Below are 13,235 nucleotides of genomic sequence, written 5' to 3' on the forward strand. Positions count from 1 at the left end.
GATTCACATTATTTCCACACACCAGCAATGAGCATTCCAAAAAGAAACCAAAAGAAGAAAGTAATTCCACTTGTAACAGTATGAAAATGAATACAATACTTGGAAATAAACCTTTTTTTAAGTGTAAAATTTACAGTAAAAGCTACAAAATATTGTTGAAAGAAACCAAAGATGACTTAAACAGAAAGTTGTTGTAAATTCATGAACTGGTCAAGTGAATATTGTTACGAAGGCAACCACCCCCACAGTGTTCTGTACATTCAGTGCGATTTGTATCAAAATCCAATTGCCTTGAGGCACCCTGGTGGCTCAGATGGTTAAGCGTCTGCCTTCGGCTCAGGTCATGATCCCGGGATCCTGGGATCGAGTCCCGCATTGGGCTCCCTGCTCAGCGGGAAGCCTGCCTCTCCCTCTCCCCCTGCTTGTGCTCTCTCTCTCTGTCAAATAAAATCTTTAAAAAAAATCCAATTGCCTTTTTTCCCCCCAGAAGTGGATAAGCTGATCCTAAGATTCATGTGGAATTGCAAGGGACCCTGACAGCTAAAACAGGCTTGAAAAAGAACAAAGTTGGAAGACTCTCACTTCCTGATTTCCAAACTTACTATCAAGCTGTAATTAAAACAGTGTGGTCCTGGCACAGGACAGACATACAGAAAAATGGAATAAACTGAAAGCCCGAAAATAAATCCAAACATCTAGAGCCCACTGACTTCTGACAAGGGTGCCGAGGCCATTCAATGGGAAGAGCAATCTGCTCCACGGGCGGTACGGGGCAAGGGTGCCCAGGAGAAGGGCTGGATCTGGACCCGGCCTCACACCATGTACAATCGCCAACCCGGAAGGCATCGATGTCTTCAACATCAGAGGTAAAACTATAAAACTCCCACAAAACCTAGATGTAAAATTTGGGACCTTAGATTTGATGATGGTTTCTTGGATATAACACCAAAACCACAGGAGACAGAAGAAAAAAATAGATGTGAGACCCAATCAAACTTGAAATCTTTTGTGCTTCCAAGGACACATCAAGGAAGCGGAAAGACAACCCACGGTACAGAAGAAAGCACCTGCAGGTCACACATCTGGTAAGGGTCTAGTATCCAGAGCATAACCAACTCTCACAACTCAACAACAAAAGACAAACAGTCCAACTTACAAGGGCTCATACAGACATTTCTCTGGATACACGGATGGCCAACACATGCATGAGAAGACGCTCCCCATGCACGGTCATCAAGAGAACGAAAACCAGAACTACAGTGAGATACAACCTCACACCCACTAGGAGAGCCGCCATCAAGAAAACAGAAAATAACAGATGTGGGAAGGGTGTGGGAGATTGGAGCCCTCGCGCCCCTGCTGGGGGTGTCACGTCGGGTGGCCACCAGGGACAACACGGTGGCCGTCCCTCAGAACTATCATGGGACCAGCAAGCACACACCCAGGTGCATGTCCAGGACAAGTGAAAACACATGTCCACACACACACTTGCTCTTGGATGTTCACGGCAGCATCACTGATAACAGCCCAGAAGCAGAAACCACCCAAATGGCCATCCACTGAGCAATGAATAGACACAGCGTGCTCTACGCACCCAACGGAATATCTCCCACGGTTCAAGAGGAATGGAGCGTAGACGCTACAATGTGGATGGACCCAAACACGCAGTGCCGAGTGGCCATGGGGCCCAGGATTCCGGGTACGTGGACTGTGCAGAAGAGACAAACCTACAGAACAGAGGGTAGGGACGGGGAACGGGAGTGCTGCTAGTGGGCATGGGGTTTGTTTCTGGAGTGATAACTGTGTTCTGGAGTTAGTGGTAGCTTTTGTAAATATACTAAAAATCACTGCACTGGATGCTTTGAAATGGTTAAAACAGTAAACTTGAGGTTAAGTGAATTTTATCTTAAGAAAAAAAAAAAATCAGGGTCACCTGGGTGGCTCAGTGGGTTAAGCGTCCGAGTCTTGATTTCGGCTCAGGTCCTTGGCTCGAGCCTGGCCTCAGGCTCCGCACTGGTGGGGTGTCTGTGCCTCTGCTGCCCAACCACAGCCAGGCCGGCAGACAGCGCTCCTGGTGCTGAGGATGAAACGTGTGCGGAGGCCCACTGAGACCCTCCCTCAGACGCATACAATGCGCCTCCTGGACAGAACAGAACAGCTTTGGGGCCTTGTGAACCAGCGGTTTCCATGTCATAAACACATTCCGAACCGAACTTAGCGATGGTATTTTCACATTTAATTAACACCTCCAGGCCCAACAACGGTATTTACAGGTGCCTGTTGACACAAAGTGACTGAGCACAAACGCTGGTGCAAAGACGTGGCCCAGAGGATCAGGGGCCACTTCAGAGGGTGTGAGTGATGTGTAGGAATGGACTGGACTCAGCCCCTGAAGCTGAAGCCCTCCCCATGCCGACGGCAAACACTTGCCCCCATGTGTGCGGCTGCTCGTGGGCCAGCACTGTGCACGGAGACGAGCTGCCACAACTCACAGGGCCATCTCCTCACCATGCTCAGGCTTGCCCACACAGACCTGGCCTCGGGGGCAGCAAGCAGAGCGGTGGGACTCCTGGGCCTGTCTGCTGAGATCAAGCCAAGGGCATGTCATCGGATGCGCGCGTCTAGGGAGCTAACCTGTCTCTTCTGCCACGGTCACTCCACGGGGCCGGCACCCAGGAACAGTCACGTGCGAACAAAGGCCAGTGCAGGCTCATGCCAGAGGGCACAGAACCAAGGATGGGGGCTCACAGCACAGCCCACAAGTGTCCAGCCCAGCATGGCGTCCCCATTTCCCACGCAGCGGCCCCGCACCAGCGGGACACCCCCGCTGCTGGGGGGCTAATGATGCTCTGCTGCAGACCATCCTACTGCTTGAGGAGCTCACATAGGCCTCTGCCAAGGACCAACGGATGAGGGACGAAAGCAAGGGAGCCGTCAGGAGCCTGAGCCGCATGGACACGAGCCAAGCAGGGCCTGGGAGAGAGTGGCGGTAGCAGAGGACAAGGCCGGTGGGGTCAGCGGTTGTCTCTAGGACCAGAGAAGGGCCTGCGAGTGAACTCAAGCACCCAGCAAAGTCCTGAGCTGGTCTCTGATGAAGGCACCACCAGCACCAGCTTCTCTCCCCGAGCGCACTGGACAGGGATCCCGGAGCTCAGCACCCCCAGCAGCCAGGCCAGAGCCGCCTGCCCCAGGGCAGACAGGACGGTCGCCAGGAAACCGTTGGTGACCCCCCCACAAGCCCCTCACCTGTCAGAGTGGGGACCTCCTCAGCGGTCTCTCTCCCGGCTGGTTTGTCAGAAGCTGGAGTCACGGGTGCACTCTTTTCTTGGCCACAGGGAACACTAGGGAAAAGCCTCCTCAGCACTTTTTCCACAAACACTACAACCAATTCACAAAGAAAAGAGAAGGAGGAATTATTCACGGCACTTTAAATCACAAATGGATTTTATGTAAAATACATAGCCTGACACTACCACCTGAGAGAAAAGGGAATGTGTGTGAGGGCACCCTAACACTGTCCCAAGGACCCCCAGCACTATCCTGAGGACTTCCCAGCACCATCCCCTGGGACCCCCCAGCATTATCCATCAGAGGGCCCCCGGCACTGTCCCCCAAGTACCCCAGGACCATCCATCAGAGTACTGCCAGGACCATCCATTAGAGGACCCCAGGAATGTCCATCAGAGGACCCCCCCCAGGACTGTCCATGAGACCCCCAGGACCATCCATCAGAAGACCCCCCCAGGACTGTCCCCCCAGGACCATCCACCAGGGGACCCCCCAGAACTCACCCCTAAGGACCCCCAGGACTATCTTTCAAGGGCCCCTGCACTTTCCATCAGGGGACCCCCAGCTTGGCCCATCAGAGGACCGGCAGCCTGGGATGCCTGTAGGTATGGGCACGGGGACAGGAGCCAGGCTGGGAAGAGTGGTATGAAGTCAGGTGTTTGCTTCTGGGTTTGTAAGTGGTCTCTCTTCCCTCCAATGTTCTTATCTCTCTGAGTTTCTGTGTAAAGTACCGACTGTGAACCAGTTTCTGAATCTGGGGTTCAGGTGCTGGGTACAAAGTGTCCCCCTATAGGGCCAATCCACGTGCAAGTCACACAGCTGACCCCGGGGCCGGTGTGCAGTGGGGCAGACAGAGCAGGGCCCCGGGGCTGGCAGCACGGGCCGTTCCCTCCAGCGCTCCTGTATGAGCTCAGCGCTGCAGTTAGGAACCGAACCCCGCTCTAACACGCGCGTGTTTGGGTTAGCTGGCATTCTGCTTCAACTGGAAAAAGGCTGTCATAATGAATAAATATTTCTGTCCCGATGGAAGCGTGGATAAGGAACAGGCATGAATCTCAAAACAGCATCCTGGAAAAGGTGAGGGGAAAGGTTAATAAAATGAATTTGTAAATTTAGAAAGAACTCAACAGAACGGGAGAGCGCTGTTCTGCGGTGACGGGCAGCCGAGCGGCAGAAACCAGACCGCTGGGAGCCAGCACGTGGGACTCCCAGATTCTTGGGGGCAGTGCCGTCCCACCACAGCTGGGGGCACGGGGACCCTCAGCCTCCCGGTTTCATCACATTGTCGGGCAGCATCCCTACTAGGAATAACTCCCACTGCCCCGTTCTAGTTGGGAATTTGGGTTTCAAAATTCCAAAGGGCTCCCTCCACGGTAATGATTCCTCAGAGAACCCACTGGAACGCAGCTGGTGGCTCCCAGGGAGGAGGGTGGCCCCCTTCCATGGCAGGGGGCTCCTCTGAGTGAAGGAAAGCAGCCCGTGCTAATGACGTTAGCATTTAGGACCCCAGGTCCTAGCAATAAAAGATTCCCCACGCACTTGTGTTTGGTTGAATGTTCTACAAAATTGTTGTTAGCATGGAACCTGGCACAAAGTGTGTTTCCAACACAACCTGCTGAGGAGGCATGTTCCCACAGCCTTCTGCGGAATGGGTTCCAGGCATGTGCCTGGGAGCATCACTCCACCGGAACTGTGGGGACAAACAGCCTGTTTTGCACAGCGTTGACAAGAAATGTTTGGTGGTACTCAGTGATATATGGAAGGGAAGTTTCCAGAGTTTTGGTTAGAAACAACAGTTGTGGGTGACTCCTTACGTAGCAGAGAGGAATGTTCCATTCTGCCCCTGCTGGGTAGGACACTGGGTTAAGGTGAGCTGAGCCCCAGCATTTCCCACCTCGAAATGGGCAGAAATGCCCCTCTGGCCACAGACGTGGCTGTACCCACCACACCCCACTGTCTGCACCCTCCCATGTCACTTCTTCCTCACACACTTCCGACCACCGCTCACAGGGGACCCTCCTGCAGCACGCCCGAGACCCAGAGCCCTTTCTCACGACAGACACCCATCCTGGTATTTCACACACAGCACTAAAAGAGTTCATAGTTGATTGAAACAGCAACAGCCAGCTATTTGAGGCCTAAAAACATGGTTTAGAGCCACTTAAACTCTCACTGCTACTCGGAGCCCACAGTTACAAATAAAACATGTACCCTATGAACTGCTTGATGGTTTCCTACAAATATGGACTTAATTCTATAATCAAGGCATGTTTTCCAACTGGTCAAATCTACTTAGTGATGCATGTGAAAAGCAGAACATAAAAGAAAGTACCAGTAGTTTTTCAGGATACTGGTACACAGTAAAGCATCATTTTTAAAAAGCACTTGTCACTTCTGGTTTGTTGAAATGCAGCTTTTGACCTTGTGTGTGTGTGTGTGTGTGTTTACTCACTACAAACATTAAATCTTCTTCAATGCCATTACTGCTTTAAAATCTAACAGTTGAGTATAGAAAAGGGAGAGTATGCTCCATTTTTAACAAAGTGTTAGTGTTGGTGTTGCAAGCATGGTTTCCTGTGTTCCGTGCTGTTAGAGCAGAGGCCTGGGATGCTGTGCAGCGTGCAGCAAGTGTCTGGAGGCTAAGCAGGTGAGCGAGCTCCCACACTGGCCGGCCGGGCCATCTCCCGACTGGGGCAAACTGGCTGCATGTTCCATTCGAAAAGGCTCTTCTGAAAGAAGAAATGGAGATAGGAACTTTTTCTTGTGTAATATCCCATTCTGAAAAAAGCAGAAGAAGATTAAAAATATGTGGTACAGAAAAAGCATCCCATCAGTATCAGGAATGGTTCTCCTTAAAAAAGTTCAGTCTGATCACAAAGTAATATATATTCGCCTCAAGATTTGTGTACATAGTAGACTTCACTTAAAATGGGAGTGAAGCTATGCACCTATTTCTACTAAATACACAGTGTACATCTGGAGAGCTTGTAATGGGGGAGAGTAGAAATGTTTACTCATTTGTGATTCTCCAGGCAAGTATGTCAAAGCCTCTGTTAGCACCCCTACAAAGCACTGGCTTTGGAAAAGCGGGACTTGGAGAGACAAATAAAACACGTGTGAGCTCATCTGGGGACATGAGGAAGGAAATCAGTTCCGAGGCCGTACTTTAAAGGGTGATGTTACTGGGAAGGAGTAAAACCAATGGGACCCCACACTCCCTGAAAGTACACAAAAATGGAAGGGACCTCACAAGAGTGACACATAACTTTAAAAATTTTGAGAGGAAAACACAGAACAATCGGTTTATGACACACCTTTATGTAGTTTCCAGTGAACAGACGTACAAGTGGAAAGGTGATTATCTAGAATTGAGAGTCGCCGGGTTTTTGAAACCATATTTAAATGAAAACTGCTATCGAAAACAAGACCAGAAAAGGACATTACTAGAAGCTTAGTGGCTGAGTGACCGCGCCCCCTCCTCACCGAAGCCTGAGCAAGGCATGCAGACGACACATACGCATGCACCCGAGAACGGAGACATCCCCCACCTCAGCAAATCCTGGGTCACGTCACCCGTTTCCATCCTGACTTGGGTGTACCAGGTTTCAACAGACACTTTAAGTTAAAATTTCTCAGGGTTACTGTATTCTTGGAATCGGGTATTTTGAGTTCTATCTTTTCAGGAAAGACCATGTTTAAACGCCTGCTGAGTACCTGCCAGCCTATCTATAGCTTTCTTAACAATATTCAATATTTTATTTTTTCCATTTTATTCCAATAATGAGGCAAGGTATTTAGCCATTGTCTATAATCTAGGAATAAATTGATAATAGCACTCCATCACTTCATAAGAAAGGAAAGTTCAGGATAATATGCTAATTTAATGAATGAAAGTTTCTTAATGAGCTTCACGATAGAATCATAAATGAAAGACTAATTAGCTAAGATTTAAGCAAGAGTTGGCAAGCTCTCTGAAGTTTTAATTAAGAGGGAAACAGTGCTCAAAATAAAGCCAGAAATGGTGCCCTGAGGGGACATGATCAGAACGTACGCCATGACCAGTCTGATGTGCTCTCCCGTCTGAGGGTACATGGACACTGAATATTCATTTTCTCCCAAAACTTCGACACTTCAAAAAATTCCAAACTTTGTCCTCATTTTTTCCTTGCAGAGTGTCTAACGTGACTTAACTGTGTCAGCTGCCAGAAAAGCCGTCCCAGCCACAACCGTTCCCACCAGGGGACACAGCAGGACACGGGGCCAGGTGGCTCCGGGGCTCCTGGCCTCACCGAACACGCTGAGGGACCAGCGCTCGGCCCAACGAGGCTCCCGGGCCCTTCAGAAAGTTGCTTTACTATCCTGGGGACATACAGGGTAACCTATCATGTCTACTCCAAGACTTCCATTCTTCCCAGTTTCTTGAATGCTGGCTTTTTCATCCACCAGATCTTGAATTCCAACCAAAGCACGCAAGGCGAGACTGGCAGCCAGGTCACCGGCAGGAGTGGTTAGGTGAACCGCTTGCTTTGGGAGGGCTCGGGGAAGACACAGACTGGGAGGTGCCCGCTACTCGGGGTCCTGAAACCCCCCCCACTCAGGGACCGGGCCTCCTGCTGCTGTCTTCGAGGTGCGGTACTGGCCTGCTCTCTAGCCCCTACGCCAGGCACGCCGGGCCCCCCGAATGGCGTGTTTCCACGCTGGTGGCCTGGCTGCTGTGTCCCTGTCAGCCAGGCTGTGACCTTGGACCTAGCACTTCACCGCGGGCCGACGGAGTCGTCAGGACAACGCCAGCGTCACCAGGAGCTGCCTGCACTCAATCCTCAGTGTGTAGCTGCCCCCCGAGCGACGCAGGGTTTGGTCATGGACACCTGTGCAGCTGAAAACCCCTGTATAAACTCTGACCCCCCAAACTACTATAGCCTACCGTTGGCCAGAAAGCTTACCAATAACATAACAGTTGATTAACACTTATTTTGTCTGTTATGTGTGTCACGTAGTGTATTCTCACAATGGAAACTAGAGAAGAGAAAATGTCACTAAGAAAATAAGGAAGAGAAAACACATCGACAGAACTATACTGTATTGATGGGAAAAACCCACGTCCAAGTGGACCCATGCAGTTCAAACCCCTGTTGTTCACGGATTAACTGTATTATCATTTTTTGACATCTTAAAAACCTTCCTGGCTGGAGAGACTGCCCCTCCCAGGGCTGGCCCACACTTAGGAGACAGCAAAGCAGAGTCTCTTTGATAGGCAAACTAATCCACGGGAGCCTGGCCTCTCCCACCAGCACCACACCCGGAACAACACCCCTCTGCCCTGCCTGCCCCACCTTCCCCGCACCCAGGAGCAACATTCCTCTGCCTTGATCATCCAGGGCCTGGTGCCACCCCTATTGCCCAAAGCCCACCAAAACTGCTCAAAGTCGCCAGTCCTGAATCATTCGCCCTGTCCTGCCTGCTTTTCCCATGGAAACCCCAACAAAGGCTGTGGCCTAAGGCTTCCCCTGCCTCCTGACCCTAGTGCTTCCCCGGGGGGCCCAGCATGGGGTGGCCTGGCGTGCCTTCCGTCTCTAGGACCCACGACTATAACGGCCTTGGTTTTCCTGAGCCTCTGCTCCGTGCCTCTTGCGGCTGCATCTGACAACCACATCAGGAAGGAACCCAGGACAGCCCCAGCCTACAGATGAGACAACTGAGCATTACAGGGGCGCCCTGAGAGGGGCCCACCTCCCTCAGACCAGAAGCATTCTAGCGTTGGGCACATGGTGTCAGGTGGTTGAGCCCACTCTATCCACATACCCCAACCTGACTTGTGCCAAATCCAAGAGACAGCAGAGACTGTAACCGCCCACCAGGCATCTCTGGACTTACGAGGTCAGTCCCCATGTCCAGTTTTTTCAGGAAACATCTGTCCCCCAGGGCTGCTGTCTTACTCCCTGTTGTCTTCACCCACCCACAAAACCCCAACCACATGCTGGACCTGCCCCTTCCCACAAGTACCCTGTGCACTTTCAGATCTGTCTTTTATGGAAGCGAACACCCACCCCTCTTGTGCCTGAAACCTGTAACAGCTCACAATTCCCACCCCAACATGGCTGCTTCTGGGCAGCCAGGGCCCAGCATTCATGGTTTGCATGGAGCCATTCGTTTGTCTCTGTTCCCTGGGTCATTCATTCAGGAAATGCTTGCTGAGCACATGCATTCATTCATTCATTAAGGAAATACTTGATGAGATCAGGCATTCACTCCTCTGCTCATTCAGTAAATGCTTGCTGAGACATTCATTCAGTCATTCATTCACTCATTCATTCAGGAAATACTTGCTGAGCACATTCATTCAGTCATTCATTCGGGAAATAACTTGCTGAGCTCACGCATTCACTCCTCTGCTCATTCAGGAAATGCTTGCTGAGCACAGGAAGCCTTCCTGGTAGAATTCAGACAGGAATCTGGTGGTGACAATCCAGAGAGCAGCAGTGTGTGATGGAGGGTGCACGCCATCACGGGAGCTGGAACAGGGGGGTAGGGGCGCTAATCCAGCCTTCTGCCCTGGACAACTTATATGAGTAAGGAAAGCCAGGCTATTTCTACTGTGGAAGCGTCACAGGCACAAGGATGAAGCTGGGCCCCAAGAGCCACCTGGCGCTGGCCAGCACCAGACACCTGGCATGCAGCTCAGCAAAGGAGTGGGGGTCACTTTCCAACAGGGATGCATCCCAACCAGAGCATGTGGTTCTGAGACTCCAGAGGAGGCGGCTGGCAGTGTGTGTAAGCCCGAGGGGTGATAGGGGAGACACCTGCACACACACAGAGGTACACAGGCACACGCACATGCCTGTACACGCACGTGTACAGAGCTGGGAGGCAGGGATGGCAGGGTGCTCAAGACTCTGAGGAAGCACCATTGCGTGAGGGGCTACACACTCTCTGCTCAGGCTCCAAGCAGCAAAACTAGAAGCAGGGAGACGTACCACAGTCAGGCTTTCTAAAAATGGATGAGCTACCTCATGAAATACGATGCTCCCACTACAAGAAGGTGCCCGGAAAGGCAGGAGAGGCACCTGTTAGGTAGGTGGCAGGGACACTACACCTGGTCACTCATTTGAAGAGTGACCTGGGCAGCTCCTGAGGCCAGCACCGTGTGAGATGGGGACCAGACACTCCTGCAGCCTGAGCCATCCCCGGGGGAGCGCCCGTTCCACAGGGAGCTGGCCCCTGGCCGCTGCCGCCCAATCCACCTGGACATCCTTCCCGATTCCCAGTGCTATCAGGCTGCTTCCTCTACCTCGGCTCCTCGGAGCCAGCCGGTCCCCACCTGACCCGGCACTTGACTACATGCTGGATATTCACCCAATCTCCCGCAGCACAAAGGATGTGGGGGCCTTCACAGGACTCGCTTCACTTACGGAGAGCTGTTCATTCCAGGTCCGCCTGTTACCTCCCAGAGGCAAAGTCTGGCCCAGGAGACACTGCTAGTACCATTCACACATTTTCCCACATAAAACAGAGCACATTAAAAAAAAAAAAAACTTGCTTCTTACTCAAGTCGTATCGCTGCAAAAGCAAAACATCCTCCCCATGAATCCCGCAGAGTTTCGCTACAAATCGTCTCAGGAGAAATTTGGGTGTCGGGAGGATTCAGGACCTGGCCGAAGCACTCTGCCTTCAGGGAAGTCCCTAGAATCACTGCTGCAGCCTGTCATGCTTTCTTGGTCCATGCCAGAGCGGAGTATCTTTTTCCTGGGATGTGGCTCAACCGCAACCATGACCCTAGCCGAAAGGAACAACCTGGGACCTGCCTAGAATGAAAGCGTTTGATTCCCTGCTGCGTTCCCAGGGCCTGAACGAGATGTCACACACACTCAGCAGACTCAGTGAACATTTGCTGCATGAACAAGTGTGAAGCGAGAGTTCTGCAGGCGACCCTGTGTCTCTGAAGGGGGGCTGGGCAGAGAGAGAGCAGAGTTGTGAGGGCAAGTCTGCACCAGCCATGGCCTTCTCCGCTCGCTACACAAATTGTAGGCTTCGACAAGTTACAGGTGCTTAGAATCTTTTTCCAACTGTAATCTCCCCCATAAGTGTTTCTGGAAGTGTATGTGTTGTCCCAGAGACATGCTCTTCAGTGATCTTGTTAAAAAGACTCACAAAACTAATATTTTGTTTCCCACTTAAATTGTAGACTTTCAAGACTTGCTAATCCATCCTTCCAACTGCAGTGTCTTAAAACCTCACTTTGACAATTCTACCACCGATCCAATGGGAAGAGGAGTTTGTTTTTAGAGAAGAAGGTCCCTGACCGAGGAAAACAATGCAAGGTTTCATTCATGTCAATCTGGTGAGCTGCGAAAGGTTTTGACAACTTGATGAGGTGCGCTCAGATGATTCTACTTTCTTGCTGAGGGAAGAGTACAGTGTCAGGCTTGGAAGGGTCACAAACACACGTGGGATGCGAGAAGGGGATGAAGAGAAAGAGCGGCTGTGCAGTCCAGGAAGGACCCCTGGTGATGGGGAAGCCTGCTCGGGCTTGCAGCCAGCGCAAACATCCAGGGTGGCCACCTGGGTTAGGCCTGCTCACAAGCCTACAGAGTCTTCGCTCCTGCTTCCAGCGTATGTAAGAACAGTGGTCTGAGTACTCAAGATCTGTTAATGTTCATTTTGGAGACTAACATCTGACTGGTTAGAAATTAAGCCATTTCAACCTGTGATGATCTGTTTTTAAAGCTCATAGGAGCAAGTCAGGACTCAGCAGGGTGCAGAACAGTAGGGAGGCATGCGCACAGTGTTCTCCTATAAAGGAAGCCACAGAGATAGGAACTCTATTCACTGCTCTCCATATTCTGCCTTACTGAGAAATTAGTTTCCGTTTCTTATTTTAAGCAAGTGCTTACTAACTATAATGGACACTCGACTTTTCATTTCAAAGAGCAAAACCACAATCATCCATTTTAAATGTAGAAAAGAAAAAATAAATAATTACAGCCTGAACCAATCCAAGTAACAAAAGAAATGTATCAAAAACCTTCACTTTTACCTGAAAACATAAACTCCTAGAAGAAAACACAGGGAAAGAGCTTCTCAATATGGGTCTTGGTGATGGTTTTTTGGACAGGAAACTTAAAGCACAAGGAACAAAAGCGAAAATCCACAAGTGGGACACATCAAACCAAAGGGCTTCTGCACAGGAGAGAAACCCACCAACACGATGAGGAAGTCTAGGGACCGGGAGAAGATGCTTGCCAGTCATGCATCTGAAAGGTGTTCATGCCCAAAATATATGAAGAATGTACACAACTCAAGAGCAAAATACCAAGCTAATTAAACAAATGGGCAGAGGATCTGAATAGAAATTCTTCTACAGAAGATGTCCAGATGGGCAACAGACACATGGAAAGATGTTCAACACCACTCATCACCAGGGAAATGCAAATCCAAACCACAGCAAGAGATCGCCTCACACCTCTTAGAATGGCAATAATCAAAAAGGCAAAAAATAACAAATGTTGGCGAGGATGTGGAGAAAGGGGAACGCTCTTACACTGTTGGTGGGAATGCAAGCTGGTGCAGCCACTCTGGAAAACAGTATGGAGGTTCCTCAAAAATTTAGAACTATCCTGCAACCCAGTGATGGCACTTTTGGATATTTATTCAGAGGAAATAAAATCTGGAGCTCAAAGAGGTATTTGCACCACCATGTTCACTGAAGCACTATTTACAATAGCCATTAAAAAGGAAGGAAATCTTGCCATTTGCAACCACATAGTGGACCTCAAGGGCCTATGCTAAATTAGTCAAAGACAAATACCATATGTTCTTACCTATGTGTGGCTTCTAAAAACCCCTGAATGCGTAGATACAGAGAACGGATTAGTGGTTAACAGAAGGGGTGAGGGGCGGAGGGAAGGAACTGGAGGAAAGTGGCCAAAGGTACAAACTTCCAGCTGTAG

General features: G+C 50.4%; 1 protein-coding gene across 1 annotated transcript in view; it reads right to left on the bottom strand.

Moving 5' to 3' along the window:
- The window catches only part of ERICH1 (glutamate rich 1), a 115,004-nt gene that overhangs the window by 40,476 nt on the left and 61,293 nt on the right, over positions 1 to 13,235 (bottom strand). Inside the window, exons 2-3 of the mRNA XM_025885893.2 lie at positions 4,241 to 4,342; positions 3,247 to 3,378 (exon numbers count right to left, since the gene is read on the bottom strand). Of these exons, the coding sequence (XP_025741678.1) occupies positions 3,247 to 3,378; positions 4,241 to 4,342 (234 nt within the window). The remainder of the gene's footprint in view (positions 1 to 3,246; positions 3,379 to 4,240; positions 4,343 to 13,235) is intronic.

Source organism: Callorhinus ursinus, unplaced genomic scaffold, assembly GCF_003265705.2.
Source record: "Callorhinus ursinus isolate GAN/ISIS: 27379988/994484 unplaced genomic scaffold, GSC_fseal_2.0 scaffold17, whole genome shotgun sequence".
Classification (NCBI taxonomy): domain Eukaryota; kingdom Metazoa; phylum Chordata; class Mammalia; order Carnivora; family Otariidae; genus Callorhinus; species Callorhinus ursinus.